This window comes from Epinephelus moara, chromosome 12, assembly GCF_006386435.1.
Source record: "Epinephelus moara isolate mb chromosome 12, YSFRI_EMoa_1.0, whole genome shotgun sequence".
Classification (NCBI taxonomy): domain Eukaryota; kingdom Metazoa; phylum Chordata; class Actinopteri; order Perciformes; family Serranidae; genus Epinephelus; species Epinephelus moara.
In genome coordinates, this window is record NC_065517.1 from 20,995,967 (window position 1) to 21,013,932 (window position 17,966).

At 40.3% G+C, this 17,966-nt stretch overlaps 1 protein-coding gene across 1 annotated transcript; it reads left to right on the top strand.

The window, feature by feature from the left end:
• Positions 1-4,544: 4,544 nt before the first annotated feature.
• On the top strand, positions 4,545-16,233 carry LOC126398906 (cytosolic 5'-nucleotidase 1A-like). The gene is made up of 6 exons (XM_050058547.1): positions 4,545-4,772; positions 4,902-5,069; positions 10,096-10,225; positions 10,396-10,518; positions 12,727-12,911; positions 14,742-16,233. The coding sequence occupies exons 1-6, from the start codon at positions 4,659-4,661 to the stop codon at positions 15,105-15,107; spliced, it is 1,086 nt and encodes a 361-aa protein (XP_049914504.1). The 5' UTR covers positions 4,545-4,658; the 3' UTR covers positions 15,108-16,233.
• The last annotated feature ends 1,733 nt before the right edge of the window (positions 16,234-17,966 follow it).

Sequence of the window (17,966 nt, forward strand, 5' to 3'; positions counted from 1 at the left end):
CAGGTTTAGGCGACAAAAAGACGTGGTTAGGTTTAGGCAACAAAAACACATGGTGAGGTTTAGGTGACAAAAACACATGGCTTGGTTTAGGCAACAAATACACATGGTTGGGTTTAGGCAACACCCACACACGGTTAGGTTTAGGCAACAAAAACACATAGCCAGGTTTAGGCAATAAAAACACGTGGCTAGGTCTAGGCAACAAATACATGTGGTCAGGTTTAGGCGACAAAAAGACGTGGTTAAGTTTAGGCAACAAAAACACATGGTAAGGTTTAGGCAACAAAAACACATGGCTTGGTTTAGGCAACAAAAACACATGGTCAGGTTTAGGCGACAAATACACGTGGTTAGGTTTAGGCAACAAAAACACATGGTCAGGTTTTTGCAACAAAAACACATGGTCAGGTTTAGGCAACAAAAACACATGGTCAGGTTTAGGCGACAAAAACACATGGTTAGGTTTAGGCAACAAATACATGTGGTTGGGTTTAGGCAACACCCACACATGGTTAGGTTTATGCAACAAAAACACATGGCTAGGTTTAGGCAACAAAAACATGTGGTTAGGTTTAGGCAACAAAAACACATGGTAAGGTTTAGGCAACAAAAACATGTGGTTAGGTTTAGGCAACAAAAACACGTGGCTATGTTTAGGCAACAAAAACACATGGTAAGGTTTAGGCAACAAAAACATGTGGCTAGGTTTAGGCAACAAAAACACATGGTAAGGTTTAGGCAACAAAAACATGTGGCTAGGTTTAGGCAACAAAAAGACGTGGTTAGGTTTAGGAAAACAAAAACACATGGCTTGGTTTATGCAACAAAAACATGTGGTTAGGTTTAGGCAACAAAAACGTGTTAAGGTTTAGGCAACAAAAACACGTGGTTAGTTTTGGGAAAAAAGAACAGGGTTTGGCTTTAGAATCTTTCGGGACGCAAACACCGCTCTCTTGGGTGAAAGCCTCCCACCAGCCACAGTCGGAAACTCGCCACCTTAACTTTCATCCTTGTCTTGCCGCGTTTCCCCCTGGTGCCATTAAACTATAATGACAATTGGCCGCGTATCATGCTGACGTTAAAGGACGCCTTTTTTTGTTGGTTTCTGATGCTGCAAGTCAATGCCCAAGGGCCGGATGTCAACGACTTCGTAGTGAGACTGGGCTCCACATGTGTAGGCTATGGTGCAGGCTCTGCATAGAGCTGACACACAAGTATAAATCCCACTTTAAAAGTGTGTCAACCAACCCTGGTCTCCCCTACCTCTGTTTTGGTCTTATAAGAAGCCATCAAACAAGCCAATTTGATATATGCATATATATATATATATATATATGTGTGTGTGTGTGTGTGTGTGTGTATGTATATGACGATTGGCTGCCATAGAAACAATTAGCCAATCATTTAGTATGAGTATTTGAGTGTATGAAAAGGGAATTGCAGGCTATTCCCTGAACCACTGGTGAGTCACTGCTGATATGAAAACGTACCCTCTCTCCCTCCTCTCCCTCTCAGGTGTCACGGTACGTATCAACAAACACTGCTGCACGCATGGCTGCACGTGACACAATAAGAACAGTGCCCATGACGGGACAGTACAAGGCACGCGCCTACTCTTCGCTGACTGCATCCTTTTTTCCCCCCTTGTCGCTGCTCGGTGTCATGTGCTCCGGTCACTTTCACTAAAACCTTGAGGAGACACCACTCATCCTTTCATCGTTGTACACATTACCCATGACGCTCAGGGAGGGAGAACATCAACAGCACGTGACGTGCATCCACAAAAACAACGGTTATTTGACAACAAGCTGGTTCCCAACTCAAACGATGACATGACACCACATCCATCCGCCAGGTGATGTAGTTCTCTAACAGTAGCAGAACAAAGTAGTTGTCATGTGATGTAGCACTACAGCAGCCTGCCGTGATTTCGGTTAAAGCCCAACAAATAAATATTTAATTTAATTTTAATCGCTGTCACAGAGACGAATATCTCACAAACGTGACATGGTCAATCAAAGCACGAGGACTATTAGTGTCTGTGTCCACTTCAGCATCACTTCTTCACGCAGCTGAGAGCACGCGCGCATCCCATGAAGGGATCACAACATTCCTGCATCAGCGCGGGTGTCCGCACTTCAGCATCAGCTGTCCCAGCTCCGGAGCACTGCGGTACTCACGCCATGAATTAAAGCACAACAACGGGGTAAAAAATAACACACTTCTGAATATGTAAAGAGATTTTTTTTAAATAAGCGTCCTCATTATGTCCCGAGTAAAGTTTCACGCGAGTCCCGCAGGACACCTGAGACCGAGTACTTACCGTCAATCGCCATGATGCTCCGTCCCGGACTCTACCAACTGTGGGGGGGTGTGATGGAGGAGGGAGGTCATTCATGTGCTAGTGGACGGTGTGTGTGTGTGTGTGTGTGTGTGTGTGTGTGTGTGTGTGATAGGTAGAGAGATTGTGTAACAGGAGTACTATGTAGGATATTAATGTCAAACATGCGATATTTAAAACATGAATGTAAGATAGGATGAGTCTATTACTATTGTTATTATTATCATTATTATCTTCAGAAGCCAAAGTCAACAAAAATAGCTACAGATAAATAAAATAATGATATAAATAGTATATGACTGCAATGAGATTATGAGTAAAGACAAAAGATATACAACAGCAATTAAAATATATACCTTGCCTGTCATAACAAACATTTGGCACATCCCACATGGGGTTAACAGACAGTGCGATATAACACATCGTTGCTGTACCATTAAAAATATGAAGATAGTATAAGAATATTTCTATATATTTAAAAAAAGAAGTAAAATATATTTATACACAATTAAAAGCAAAAAACATTAAACACAGCATTTGACATACATCTTAAATAATTTTATGTTTATGTACAATAAATCAATAGCACTGAACAGCAGCATACGGAATGGTTTATTATAAAGGGCTTCTTTATCCACATCTTGCAAGCTTTCTTGAGGTAATTTAGTGTTTCCAATGCCAATAGCAATATTTATAAGTTACTGATAAATGCAAGCATTACACACACTTTATATCATATAAAAAAGCAGCAGTGCAGGTCTGTATGCAGAGTGATTGTTCAAAAATGCATATGATATTATTAATTAGAAATTAATTTCAGGTAAAAGACTTTCTGGCATTAGGTTGTGGTAACAGTCCCAAAGTAAACAATGTTGGTTTCACAGACAGACTGAGAACACCATGTTAATTTCATGTCATATGACATATCTGTAGTGGTGAGAAAAGTATTCAGCAGCAAAATGTACTTAAAGTATCAAAAGTGAAATTACTTGTTCTGCAATAAAATGTCTGCTGTGACCGATATGTGACATTATTAGAACGTTAATAGTGATGCATCAATATGTAAGAAGCCTTTTAACTGTTAGCTGCTCAGGGTGCTCATATTAGCAATTTTAGTCCAGTGGTTCCCAATTTGGGGACCGGGTCACTTCCAAAGCACCACAAAATAAATCTGAAGGGTTGTGAGATGATACATGGGGCAGAAAAACAAAGTTTTGATGCTCAAACTTTTGAACACTTAAATAATTGTGTAAGAAAATGTCTGACAAAGTGTCTTTCCGATAAAGTGTAGTGGCAAAGGCATAGGTTTTGTTTCAACATTGTGGGGGACTCATATGAAACCAGGGAGGTTGGTTGGTTGGCTCCCCCAGAAAATGTAAGCATCAAACACTTCATTTCCTGCATTCTGGTGAATATTTATGCACCAATTTGTGCCTTTACTGCATCAATGCAAAGGTGGAAGCATCTTTAATTTTGTCAAAATAAAAGCTCTCTGCTACCTTCATGTTTTACTGTGGGGAAAAATACACATGTTCTAAATTTTAAAGAGTGTGTGTCCCATGTAACCCCCCCCCCCCCCCAAAAAAAATAAATAAATCAATGTCTATATGTAGTTGAGTAAAAAGTATGCCTACAATATTTTTCCTCTGGAATGTAGTGGGGTTGAAGTATGAAGTTGCACAAAATGAAAATACTCAAGTAAAGTAAAAGTACCTTGAAATTGTACTTACATAGGCTGCTGCACTTGAGTAACAGTAGCCTGCTTAATTACTTTCCACCACAGGGATGGATTCCCTGAACGATACTACCGGGCACAGGCCCAGGAGCCCAAAGTGTCAGGCTGCCTCCTGGCCGTCATTTGCAAAATGTCACTCAAATGAACATGTATGGACCAGGTAAAGATTCAAAACGACCCCAAAGAGACACAAAAAGACCACACAGAGATGCACTGAAACTGCAATGAGACACTAAATAACTAAACAGAGGTGGTGGGTCCATTAGCATATCTGTGCTCAGGGGCTTATTGTTTCATAATCTGCCCATGCTCCTTTGACTTTATGTCTATCTATCTATCTATCTATCTATCTATCTATCTATCTATCTATCTATCTATCTATCTATCTAACTAACTAACTAACGAAGTCCAGTCCCAGCCAACCGAGTGCAAGTGATGCCCAGCTCTGCCTACGTCACAGCCTGAAGACACGCCCACCAGCGTTGTAGGAAAATACATTTCCGCAAAGTTTACAAACTGCAGCTGCCTCCCATTCTGCCGGGTTTAGTCAAGGTTTCAGTACAGAGGAAACTTTTTACAACAATGAGTGAAATCAAACCAAACGACTCAGCTCCGACCGAAGACGGCGGGGAGGAGAAAGACTGGGCTGCGGCCAAAGCTTTCTTTGACAACCTCAAATCCAACAAACCGAGACCTGTGAGTACTCTGCTGACAACCTTTATCACCCATAACTTGTGTGTTAGCTTCACACATGTCATTGCATACAATTTGTGACTCTACAACTGCAAACAACACTGCTTTTTATCTTCCCCCATCCCCTCACAGCCCAAACCCCGTAACGCTGTCACCATCGCCGTCTCCTCTCGCACCCTGTTCAACATGGTGGCAGAGAGGAAGATCTATGAGGACGAGGGGGTAGAGAAATACGTGGCTTATCAGGTGGAGCATGAAGACGATCCTCTGAAGCCAGGAGCTGCCTTCCCCTTCGTTAAGGTAGGCCACAGTCCCGGTAGAATCAATCCCCGCAACAAGTCTGCACATTGTTTGCAGGGCGTGGTGCGTTCAATGTCCTCTGCTTCTTGTATAAGGACGCTGTTGATACATTCCTCACTAGGAAAAACCTGATTTACAACAAACCACAGTGGTCTCTGACAGTGGACAGAGTTATAAACCCTGCATCCACATCTTAGAGGTTTGTGCTGAGACCAAAGGCCTGGATACACCAGGCCACACCTCAATACGTCATGTAGCCCAAAGGCAGGTAGGAAGGATTTTAGCACAATCAGAAAACTTAATTTAAGTGCATGTATCAGAGACACAATTTTCTCCTTATTTTCAAATCACTTAATTCTCTGTTCATTCATTCCTTAAATGTCAGATATCAGGAAGTCATCTCATCAACCTCTGATATCAAGGAAACTATGAAACTATTATGTATGTACAGTTTCCTTGTTTGATGAGATGGAGGTGGTTCCTCACTGACTTATTAGTTCCTCATTTTAAAAAAATTCAGACTTTCTCCTGCTGCTTAATATGCACAGTGCCAGGACAAAATAAGGGATAAAGTTAAAGGGATAGTTTGGATTTTTTGAAGTGGGATTGTACGGGGTACTTAATGCATAATCAGTGTATTACATAAGCCCCGTTTCCACCAAACACTTTCGGTATGGTACCTTTGGAATCAAAAGTAACCCTTCAGACGTGGTACCTAGATCCTAGTGTTTCCACCGCAAACACTACTCTTAAGAGTGTGCGGGGTTGTTGTCACTAGCCCTTTTTAGACAGGAATTGTGTAAATTTGCAGGAAAGCCCAATCAGTCTTTTTTCAGCATTGGCAGTATAAAAACAAAATCGGGGAGTGCAGCAAAATGCCGCCTGCCTAATTTTGCTTATATAGAATGTGCCTTTTTCGGGGCAATGGGGGGCGTGAGCAAGTCAACTCGCCAATCTGGCTCTGTGTGACTAAACGCTTGCAGCTTGCCGGCAAAATGGCCCAACATTCACGGAAAATCTGTTAAAAAGGGCTACTCACTGCTGTCTAGGTGTCATTCTCTTCTGCAAATTCTGATTTAATACTTTTTCGCTATGTCTGGTGAAACTCTTGTGGTTTTATTTCTCTTATCAATGGTACCTTTGGCAACAGGAACAATCCTTTTTTGTTGTGGTCACATGTTCAACACACAGTTGCAGAAGACAAAAATTTAGCTTAGACTGGTTGTTAGTTGTTACAGACACGGACAGTGCAACAGCTACCAGAGCTCCGCAAAGACATTTTAGAAAATGCTAAATATTTGTAAGAAAAAAAAAAAAAAAAAAAAAATCAGTATTTGCTAAAAGGCAAATTACTGTCCAAAAGAACCAGCGTTGATGGTTAGCCACCAAGAGCAGCTACTGGGACTAACCACAAACAGTCTATGGGACTAACTAGCTTACTGGTACTTCCGCTATCTCACAGGAAGTTGTGCCCATAATCATTTCTACATTAGTGCCCTCAGGAGTAAGGTGGATACAGTAGATGTCAGTCAGCACCCCCCCAATTTGAAGAAGCAGACTGGAGTCAGACACAGAAGCTAACGATTGTACTGGTCTGGCGGGGGTCATCAACAAAACCATTTTAGCCACCTAAAAAAGTCCCACGTACAAAAGTCCATATCAGTTGAAGTAGAGTTTTTTCAAGTATTTTTACTTTTCCATCAGACAGCTTGTTCTGGTTAAGGAAACTGCAAAGAAGGACGGGTCATGACGACAGTGACAGCGTTTAACGAGCCAGACTTTGAATCAGTTCTATTAGAGTCAATGGGGCGGGCACTGCAAATCAACCTTCCACCAGATTAAGAAACATGCATTATGTGATGCTTCCTGACATTATTATCTCAATATGTGCATTTGTTTTTCTTGTTATTGGTCCCCAAACAGATCATGGCTCTGTCCAGCAGAGGCTGAGAAGCAGCTGACAGACAAAGCCAGGATCTGTCTGGGGACCAATAACAAGGAAAGCAAATGCAAATTCCAACTGACACCAAAATCTGGCTCCTTGAACGCTGCCACCAGACTCCATTGACAAAAACAGCAATTTAGGCTCGCTGGACACGGTAGCTGCTGGTCTACTGCTGCTTCTGTCAGTTGTTTGTTTGTGTTATTGTGTGACTTTGGTGAATCCCGAACTAATCCTTTTTAACACCAAAGTCACACAGTAATACTGATTGAGGCAGTGATTTACCAGCAGCTCCTGTGTTCAGCAATGTTAAACCACTGTTTTTCTCAATGGAGTCTGGCTTTGAAGAGAGTGATTATAACTGCTTCTTTGTCCCATTAGAAATCACTGTCTGACATTAAGGGAAAGCTGTGAAAATATTTTTTAGCTGGCTAAAATGATTTTTGTTGCAGACCCCTCCACAGCAGTAGATAACTTAGCTTCCAGCCTGCTTCTCCAGACTGGGGGCAGGCTGTCTGACAAATACTGTATGTAATACAATGTATATGGAAAAGTACCCTATACAACCCCAGTTCAGAATATCTGAAATGTCCCTTTAAAGCCCCTCTTTGCCTTCAAAACAGCTTCACTCATTCTTGGAATGAAGTCATACAGGTCCTGAAGTATCACCAGTCTCTAGCGAGAAAAATCCAACATTACCATACAACCTCTCTTAAAGGTTGATTGATGTGCAGAGGGATAATTGCAGACCACTCCTGAATGTGTTCAGCAATGTGGAATAGAGGAACATCTAGAGAAGAGTGATTGCACCCCGTTACTGTAAAGTGATCTTGTATTCCTCGGCTGTAAAGCAACCACTCGGTCACAGAGGACACAGACCTGCTGCCACAGCTGGCAACAGACACTGTGGGTTTGAGGCATCACTTGGCTTTCTCCAAATGTAAACCTGTCTGGATGTTGAGTATAAAGTGACCAGTGACTCACTGGAGCATGTCAGTTATTTCCATTGCACCATTGCTCCTTGTTTTCTCTACTGTTAGTTTCTAAATGGCAGAAATGCTATAAATTCAGCCCATATTGAGAAGTTTTCTGTTGATTTAATTCCTGTGAATGACTAGTTTTTGGCTGCATTTGAAATGTGGTTACTTCAATATGAGGGGTTGAGAAAATATCAAATTATTCAATAAATGCATACATTTGTAAAATTATGCACAAGTAAAATAAATGGTATTAAAGTTAAGGGTTGGGCAATATATTTATATTTAATTAATACTGTATTATGAGATTAGATATTGTCTTAGATTTTGGATATCGTCATATCGCAAGTGATTCCTTGGTTTTTAAGACTGCATTATATGTATTAGTTATTCTATTAATTGGCTCTAGTCATCTTGATCGTTGCAAAACTGATATTGTGGTTCAAAATATTGTGATTTAAAACAGCATAAAACAACATTAATTCAGAAAGTTACATCACTTTACTATAATACAGACTCCCAGCAAACATTATGAGTGCAGTCACATGAACCTGACTAACCTGTTTATGAGGCTTATCCTGTTTATGATAATATCTGGGATATGGTGTTTACATGAGCACAGAGAAATCTGGTTATTCATATTCCCCGTAAGCATCCTGGTGTTTTTTGGAGTACTTAAGCTAGCACATTAAGGTTTCTCATAAACGTTATATGGTGTTTACAAGGTCAAACACAAATACAGGATACTACAAAAACCTGATAATAAATGGGTTATTACATAATTTAAACACACTCATAGAGATGTTGAATGATGTCCTATTCAGGTTCAAAAATAGGTCCAAAATGAAAGTTGTGCCAACGTCCGGGATGTCACCTGGCTGTAAGCTGGACATCGTTCCCGAGCATCCTAGCAACATCTAAATATCTTAACACGACAAAATAATAAACTGGTATTGTTCACACGAGGCACAGTGGTGCAGTGGTTAGCATTGTCGCCTCACAGCAAGAGGGTTCATAATTCGAACTCCGGCTTCCTCCCACAGTCCAAACACATGCAGGTTAACTGGTGACTCTAAATTGTCTGTAGGTGTGAATGTGAGTGTGAATGGTTGTCTGTCTCTATGTGTCAGCCCTGTGATAGTCTGGTGACCTGTCCACGGTGTACACCACCTTTCGCCTAATGTCAGCTGGGATAGGCTCCAGCCACCCAATGACCCCTAACAGGATAAGTGGTTATTGAAAATGAATAAATGTTCACATAAGACTCCAGTCTCCTGGGTGAAAGTCCTGTGCCTGATCCATTTATCTACATGGCTTCATGTTTGTCTCTCTCTGTGGACTTTGTCAGTCTTTATACTATGTCATCTGACTGTATGTCAAACAGCCCTGAGGGTTACTTCTCCCATGTGTGATCAAAGACAGTTTGGATAAAGACTTTTGGCTCTTAGAGACACTACAGGCTTAAAATGATAAGACAAGACTGTAACTCACATGCAGATATACGTAAATGGCATAAACATCTATTCATACTTTTAAAAAAGGGCGTTGTGTGGAGTGAATGTTGCAGTGTTGCCGTCTAATCACAACCAAACAAATAAATTGTCAAAAAGTCTTGTAGATAAAAAAAAACACAGATACATGCAGTTGCTTTTCTATAGCAATAATATGATGACTACTTCCTGGTTTGTAAGAGACGATCTGAACTGACCATTATTGGACATGGAAACAACAATATGATCTGGCGGTCTGCCTCATAACTGGGATGCAGTTTTTGGCGTCCAACCAGGATCATTTTCCCAGGGCCACTATGTCCCTACCAGACCAATGTTTACTGGGCTTTAAAGCCAGGAAAAGACACCACTTAAAATATCCAAAATCTAAGCTACATCACTCTAGAGCCCAGCCCTATGATGAAGGAGTTTGTGGTTTACAAAGCACATTTCTTTGTTTCATTGTTGTTTTAATAAATTGATATTCTCTTTCTAAAGACTGTAACTGAAAGAAAGCTGTGGTCCAAATGTTGTAACGTGTGTGTCGTAACCTGGTGTTGGCTGCTCTGACGCAACACCCCGGCCTGTGATGTAAAGCTGTCCGTCCTCTCACACAGGCGCTGATGAATGTCAACGCTCGACTGAGGCAGCTCTACCCAGACAGCGAGGAGCTGTTTGACATCGTCTTAATGACTAACAACCATGCCCAAGTTGGAGTGCGCCTCATAAACAGCATTAATCACTATGGTACGCTGCATCCTAAAGCAAACATTGTTGATTGTTTAGCACGATGGCGGCTCGCCGGCTGCAGCAACAGGAGTAATCAAGAACAGCACTCAGTCAAGTAATTACACACTAGAAACAAAGAAGAGCTTTTAAAGTGTAATTAGAACTCCAACTTGCTTTTATATTTTCAGATCTGACCATAGAGAGATTCTGTATGACCGGAGGGAAAAGTCCTACCGGCTACCTCAAGGCCTACCTGACAAACCTTTACCTCTCCAAGGATGCAGAGAAAGTCACTGAAGCCATAGAGGAAGGTAAGTGATGCTGCTGTTGGATTATAACCCTCGTTTCTATCACTCACAACCCATGAGTCAGCAGCCCGGACACATATTTGTACTGATATTTACACACTTGCATGTTGACTTTGTGTGTGACTCATTCACACTGTTGAGGGAAACCTCGACCCCACGCTGTGCAGCAAGAAGGTGCTGGTTGGAGACAGCCTGTGATTTATGGCTCCCTGTCGTTCAAATACACACAAACAGATTTGAAACACTGACGTTCAGATGTAGTGCGGAAGTGATGAGTTGTGAGGCAGAAAATTTTGAGAATGGATTTAAAGTCGATTATGAAGCAGAATTGCTAAACATTTGCAGGTTCTACCTTCTGAAATGTGAGGATTTGCTGCTTTATCTGTTGTGTATCACATATACATGTTGTATATCATATTTTATATCACTGTAAATGAAATATCTTTGGGTCTTTGACTGTTGGTTGTCTTTGATCAAAGGAAGGTATTTGAAGACGTCACTTTTGGCTCTGAGAAATTGTGATGGGATTTTTTGTGACAACCTGTCATCACAGGAGGCACAGGATGTCACATTCTATTTGCACATTAAAAAGATCTATTAAGTTTTAATTTCCCACTTGTCCTCGGCTTATGAGCAACCAGATACATCGATAGATAGTGCATCAGTAATGTGCAGACTTAAGTTTTTTAACCATAACTTACCCCAGCTGTGCTCAACCAGGGGTCCTTGAAGGAGTCCCAGGGGTCCCGGAAACATGGACAATAGTTAGTTTTTGATATTTAATTCACTATAAAGGTTAGCCCAGTGTGAGTAAGAGTCATAACAGTGACTATCCAGATCACAAGTTTTACTTCCTTAATGGGCTTCTCCCCAGTTAATTAAGCAGGGTTCCCACGATCATGGAAAACCTGGAAAAGACATGAAATTTCAGGGCACCGGTGGCTTTGCATATAGAGCAGGCGCCCCATACACAAGGCTGTTGCCGCAGCGGCCCAGGTTCGACTCCAGCCTGCGGCCATTTGCTGCATGTCATTCCCTCTCTCTCTCCCCCTTTCACACTTGACTGTACTATTGATTAAAGGCACATTTTCCAGGCCTGGAAATCATTCAAAGTTTTGGATAAGTCATGGAATTTTGTTGTGTAATGAAATTGTTATCGTTATCTTCCAAGGATAACCTTCCATGTGATGTAACAAAACAGCAAATGTATTTTCTGAAGCTGTCAACATAGCGTCACTCAAATATGTGTCGATGTGTGATTTTTGTTTACCATCATGTACGTTTCTATGTATGTTCTATGTATGCCAGTTAGCTGAAATTACAATTAGAGGCAAGTAGGGCAAAAAAGAAAATTATGGGTCCTTGAAAAGTCATGGAAAAGTTTTGAAATTTTGTCCATGAAAATGTGTTGGAACCCTGTTATGACATGATATGGCTGCAACAAAGGCTTATTTCCATTATCGCTTCATCTGCTCTTTATTTTCTTGATTAATCAATGAATCATTTTGTTAGTAACATGTCAGAAATAGTGAAACATGCCCTGTTTATTAAGGTGACATCTTCAAATTGTTTGTTTTATCTGACTTAAAGTACAAAAATCCAAAGTCATTCACTTTATTATCATGTAAGACAAAGACAAGAGTCAAATTCTCACGTTTAATAAGTATGAAATCAGCGAATTTTGGGCTTTTATACTTAAAAAAATGCTGAAATGATTACACGTTTATCAAGAGAGTTGTTAATAAATGTTCTGTCAATCGATTAATCAAATACTCATTGCAGCTCTAGTTGTCAGCTATGGAATTCTGGTGTTAATCATATGTAGCAACCACAATCTTTTCAGATGGAGGTCCCTTAGCCGAGATCTTATGGGGTCTGGGGGATCTAATGGGGGTCTGTAACCTAATGTGTATCAGGGGTTGACACAAAAGGGTTGAGAACCACTGCCTTATTCTCAAACAAAGTGGTGTTTGTCTTTAGGATAGGAAACAAGATTTGATGGTTACTATGAGACCACATTGTCTGAACTCTATAGATGTAACATTTGAATGTCTTCAAGTATCAACAATCAAAGCTGACATGCAGCGGCAGTTAAAACATTGTTAATAAAACAGGAAGTTGAAGATGCCTGCAGCTGTGAGGTATCAAATGTTAGACTGCTTAGAACACAGCAATGGATGCACGATTTTAACCAGCCCTCCCCTCCTCCAGGTATTGCTGCAGCCACGATGTTTACGCCGCAAAAAGAGACTGAGTTGAGCGACACTCAGCTGAGAGTGGCGTTCGATGGCGACGCCGTCCTCTTCTCAGACGAGTCGGAGATCATCGTGAAGAAACACGGCCTGGACTCTTTCTTTGAGCACGAGAAGCAGTTTGAGAACAAACCTCTCGCTCAGGTAACAGATGGCTGTTTGTGTGTACTTAACATCACTGTGTGCAGACTTTAAATCCAGACGATGCTGTGTCTTCACAAAAATATATTCATCTACATTCATTCGTCCATTAATGAAATCACATGGCTGCAGATCCAATGCAAAGGATTTTTTATTTTTTTAAAAATCTGAAGTCATAGTTTAAAGGAGAAATCCAAGACTTTCACACCTGAAAGTCTGTTTACAGGTCTCAGGGAGTATTGCTTCATATATGTGCTTTTAAGAAAAAAAAAAGAAGAAAGAAAGTTGTGCATGTGTACAACATCATAATCCTTAATAAGGGATAACAATACAAAACTAAGAAATTATATATTTCAATCAGGAGAGACTTGATTTTTATAGTAAAAAAAACATGTGTTAAGATGTGCACATTAGAATGAAAAATGTGGAAAGTCTTTTGCAATTAGACCCCGTAGAGATGGTGTGATTTAAGGAGGGTGATGAATCCATAGTCAAACAGGGAACCCCCCCAGGGACTAGACGCTGGCGGTGGTAGAGGTGGTGAAGATGAGATGAGAGGAAGATGGTGAAGTGCCGATGATCTGGATGAGTAGATGAAGGAGCCTTTGTTGAGCTCGTCCTGGACTCTGGATACGATGGCTGGAGGTGAACGGGCTGGAGGAGGGCGCGACAGTTCTGCCTAAAATGATGGCTGACAGCAGCAGAAGAGAGAGAGCAGATTTAAATTTAAATTTTGCAGTGGCATCCTGATTGGCTGAGAGAGATGGAGGCAAAGTTTGATTGGATAAGTAGAAGAGTGAACACCCATAGTCAGCTGTTTAGAAGAAGCAGCGGGAGCGGGATGCAGAGAATTGTGAATGAATGAGCATGAAGAAAGTCTTCCTGATTGAACTTTGGCTGAGCTTCATTAGTTGGCAAAATTCTGTCCGCATGACCTTTGTTTCACAAAATATCTCCGTACATACTAGAATGCAAAAACAACTCCAAAAACTTGATGGCGTAAGCTGTCTCCCCTCGTTGCAAAGTTTTGTAAAGTCTACAAGCTAACGTTACCTTTTGCAAAACAGCTACTGGAAATCTCATCATCGTTAATTCCCCTTCGATATAAGGACACTCACTCCTTAAATTCTCCCACCATCTGTTGGTTCCACTGGGCCTCTTCCAAAACCATTGTTTCTGGCGGACTTTAAACTGTGGACAAAGAGGTGGAGCAATAACACTGGGCGCAGCAGACGCCTCCATTCATCTTTAAAGTGGTGCAGCAGTTATAGGTTTAAGTGTCAAGTAGTTATTAGACCAAGCAGTGCTAACAAAATGTAAACAAACCAGTCGACCTTGTTATTGTTGTTTGTGGTGCATGTTCATGACACAAAGCAAGAGTGGACATGCACGAGTTGAGGAGACTCCATTTTACTTTCCACACAGATACACAGTAACCAGAGCTTTAAAAAATTCTGCATTTTTGAAGGCATTTTAAAACTGTTTTGCTAACTTAAAACTCTGTTTGTGTGTGGACAAGAAGCCAAAACAAAAAATATCTTTTATGTGTAGACGTAAAAAGCAAAAAACTGAACACAAGGGTTCACCATATCTGTTACCGTAACAGGAAACATACACCTGTATGGGGTGAAACAAGGCTCTGGGGAATGTCTGCAGGGTGTTGGAACCTGCTCTGCTGGCTCTAATCAAGTTTTAAATCAGGCACTATTTTTTTCATTTTGTGCCCGTGCGTGTGTGTGTGCATTTAGTTTCTCTTCTCTCTATGTATCTGTAGCTACGCTCCTTATTTTAGAACATTTTTAATTAAGTCTCTTCTTTGGCTCTTTTTTCCAGGGTCCCTTAAAGTGTTTCCTGGAGGCTCTGGGGAAGCTCCAGAGAAAATTCTACAGCAAGAACGAGCGCCTGAACTGCCCCATCCGAACCTACCTGGTGACGGCCCGCAGCGCCGCCAGCTCCGGCGCTCGCGTCCTGAAGACTCTCCGCAGCTGGGGCCTGGAGATCGACGAGGCTCTCTTCCTGGCCGGGGCTCCGAAAGGGCCCCTGCTGCAGAAAATCAAACCTCACATCTACTTTGATGACCAGATGTTCCACATCGAGGGGGCCAAGGAGCTGGGCACCATATCCGCACACGTCCCCTACGGGATCGGACAGAAGTACCACAAGGGGAAACTCATCGAGCAGCCCGCACAAAAGGAATAACCCGTAGAATATTACACATACACTACACTGTCATCTGCATAGGAAATTATTTGCTCTAAAATAAAATGCTGCATTCAAGAAACATTGAAAAAATAACAGCAACTTTTGGATGATTTAGGTAACAAATTTGTAATTGAGTCTGAAAATGTGCTGAGTAGTCTACTTTTTGGGGTTTTATAAAATATTTTCTACCATTTTCTTAAGGACAGGGTGTTACTGATGAGCGGGGGAATGTATAATCAAAGCAAGAGCTACACTAGGTGCCATACAATGTTTCACGTTTGTGAAGAGAAACACCAGATTAATTAACTAACGGTGCCTTTTAACCACACTGTCTGTGTACCTGTTTAACTTTGAGAGTTTATTTCTCACTTACATTTGAGTTTATACCATTTACTTTACACTTTTTTACAATGAACACATGTTTATTTTATTTATCTTTGGTTGTTGGTCCTTGGTATACTCATTTTAACCAGGACAGGAGAATGTATCTGCTGTAGTCTTTGTTTTCTCTGCATTGGCTCATTCATAGGACGGTTAAAAAACAAAAAACAAATCAAGTTTTTGGTGTCTGGTTTTGATTTTGCACATTTAACTGGACATATTTATATCAGCTTTGGGTTTTAAAGGGACATTTATTAAAGCAGAATGTCGGGGCTTACAGGGAACACTGATGCTGTCTGTCTTTGTTACTGTTGACACGCACAACCTATGCAAAACTTACACTTTATATTTTCATGTTCTGTCTGTTTATGCTTTTACACTGTATCTGGATATCAGTGCACACTGTAACTACACTTTTCCATGCTGTTATTACAAAGGACTGACTACATATACTGTACATGTTTGCAGATTGCATTTGATGTATTGTATAATCAATACTCAACATCACAGAGGAGTTTTACAGTTACACTTGTTTGTAAATGTTCGTCTGCTGTCTTTACTCAGTGTCAGATCATGTGATGTTTTTCACTGGTTATACTTAAATAATAACATGATGTTTGCCACCATTTCATTTTTATACTCCACTGTTTTCTATCTGTCTTGTGCCTTTAACCTTGTCAGCTGTGGTGCTGAGTGTATCCAGTGCAAAGGGAGGAGAATAAATGAATGTGGAGGAACCCCAGTGGCTGTTCTTTGTCCGTGGTGTAAAGTTATTGAGTACATTTACTCCAGTACTAATGTTCATTTTATGCTACTTTAGGCTTCTGCTCCACTATGTTTTATTTTGAAATCTTTTTATTAAACTTTTCGAACATATTCATACACTCACAACAACATCTAACACAACAAGGTATACTAAGCTCCAGACACAAACAGCAACTCCAAAACGAATCCCAGGAGGGAGCCCATCTGTGCGGAGTTTACATGTTCTCCCCGTGTCAGCGTGGGTTTTCTCCGGGTACTCCGGCTTCCTCCCACAGTCCAAAGACATGCATGTTAATTGGTGACTCTAAATTGCCCCTAGGTGTGAATGGTTGTCTGTCTCTATGTGTCATCCCTGTGATAGTCTGGTGACCTGTCCAGGGTGTACCCTGCCTCTCGCCCAATGTCAGCTGGGATAGGCTCCAGCCTCAAGAGGATAAGCAGTTACGGAAATGAATGAATGTAATAAATGATGCCTAATGCATACGGATGTCGAATAGATTCTTGAATGCTCCACTACATTTTAGAGGAAATACTGTACTTTTTAAACTCCACTACATTCATGTGATGTTTACCAGATATTACATGGGGAAACAAAACACAATGAGCTCTTAAGTCATGTCAAAAAATTAAACCTCTTAAAAAAGTAGCTTTGTTTAGTTGGGGCTCCTTTTTTATGTTTTCTTTCTTTCACTGAATCCCCATTAGCACCAGCTTGAGCATTGGCTATTCTTCCTGTGGTCCATGCACATACAGTCGTACACACTCATACACAATAAAACACATAAACACAGCTAACTAAACAGCACATCTTTGTGGTGTAACATTAAGCAGAACACGAAAGATACGAATTGTCATCCTTTTCACAAGAATTATGCTCAACAAAATTATAAATTCATCACAATTCCCCAAGAACTCATGGATGGGATTTTTTATCCTCAGTCAAATTAATGGTAATTCTTCAAAAACATAAATATTTATCTGACTAACCTTGATTATATATTTATCCATCCTGCACTTACTCACATTTAGTTCCAAAAAATAGTGTATCTCATGCAATGATTAGAGGAAACCCTCAACTAGACTACCAGCCTGTATATAAAGTATATAAACTTAGCTTCATTTCTACCAGCCACTACATTAAAATGATACATGTGTATTGATACATCAGTATTACAACTTGATTCAACATACAGTGCACATAACTGTACATATTTCTTATGTTAACTCTTATTCTATTCTTATTTTATTCCATTAATTTATATATAGTAGTTACATTTTCACACTTACAGACACAGCACTGTGATGATATATATTTTATTTTTCAATATTTTTAGTATCGCAAGTACTACTGTTAAACACTGCAGCATAATGCACTTTTTATTTTTATTTTAATGCATATTTTCATTTCTATTTCATTTCTTATTTTATATGTACATACTTCTATTGCATACTATTATTCTTACTTTTTATAATTCTGTATTCTCTACAAGGGAGCAACTGTAACGAATCATAATTTCCCCTCAGGGATCAATTAAATATTTCTAATTCTAATGTCTCAGGAGGCATTTTTGTATTACAAGCACTTGTACTTGTGATACATGGGATACATGACACTTTTTAATGATTATGTGTGATTATGTTTTTTAATTAGGGAGAACTTGAATGTTTTACACATTTTTCAATTAAAAAAATAATCTGAGTGTTGTTCCC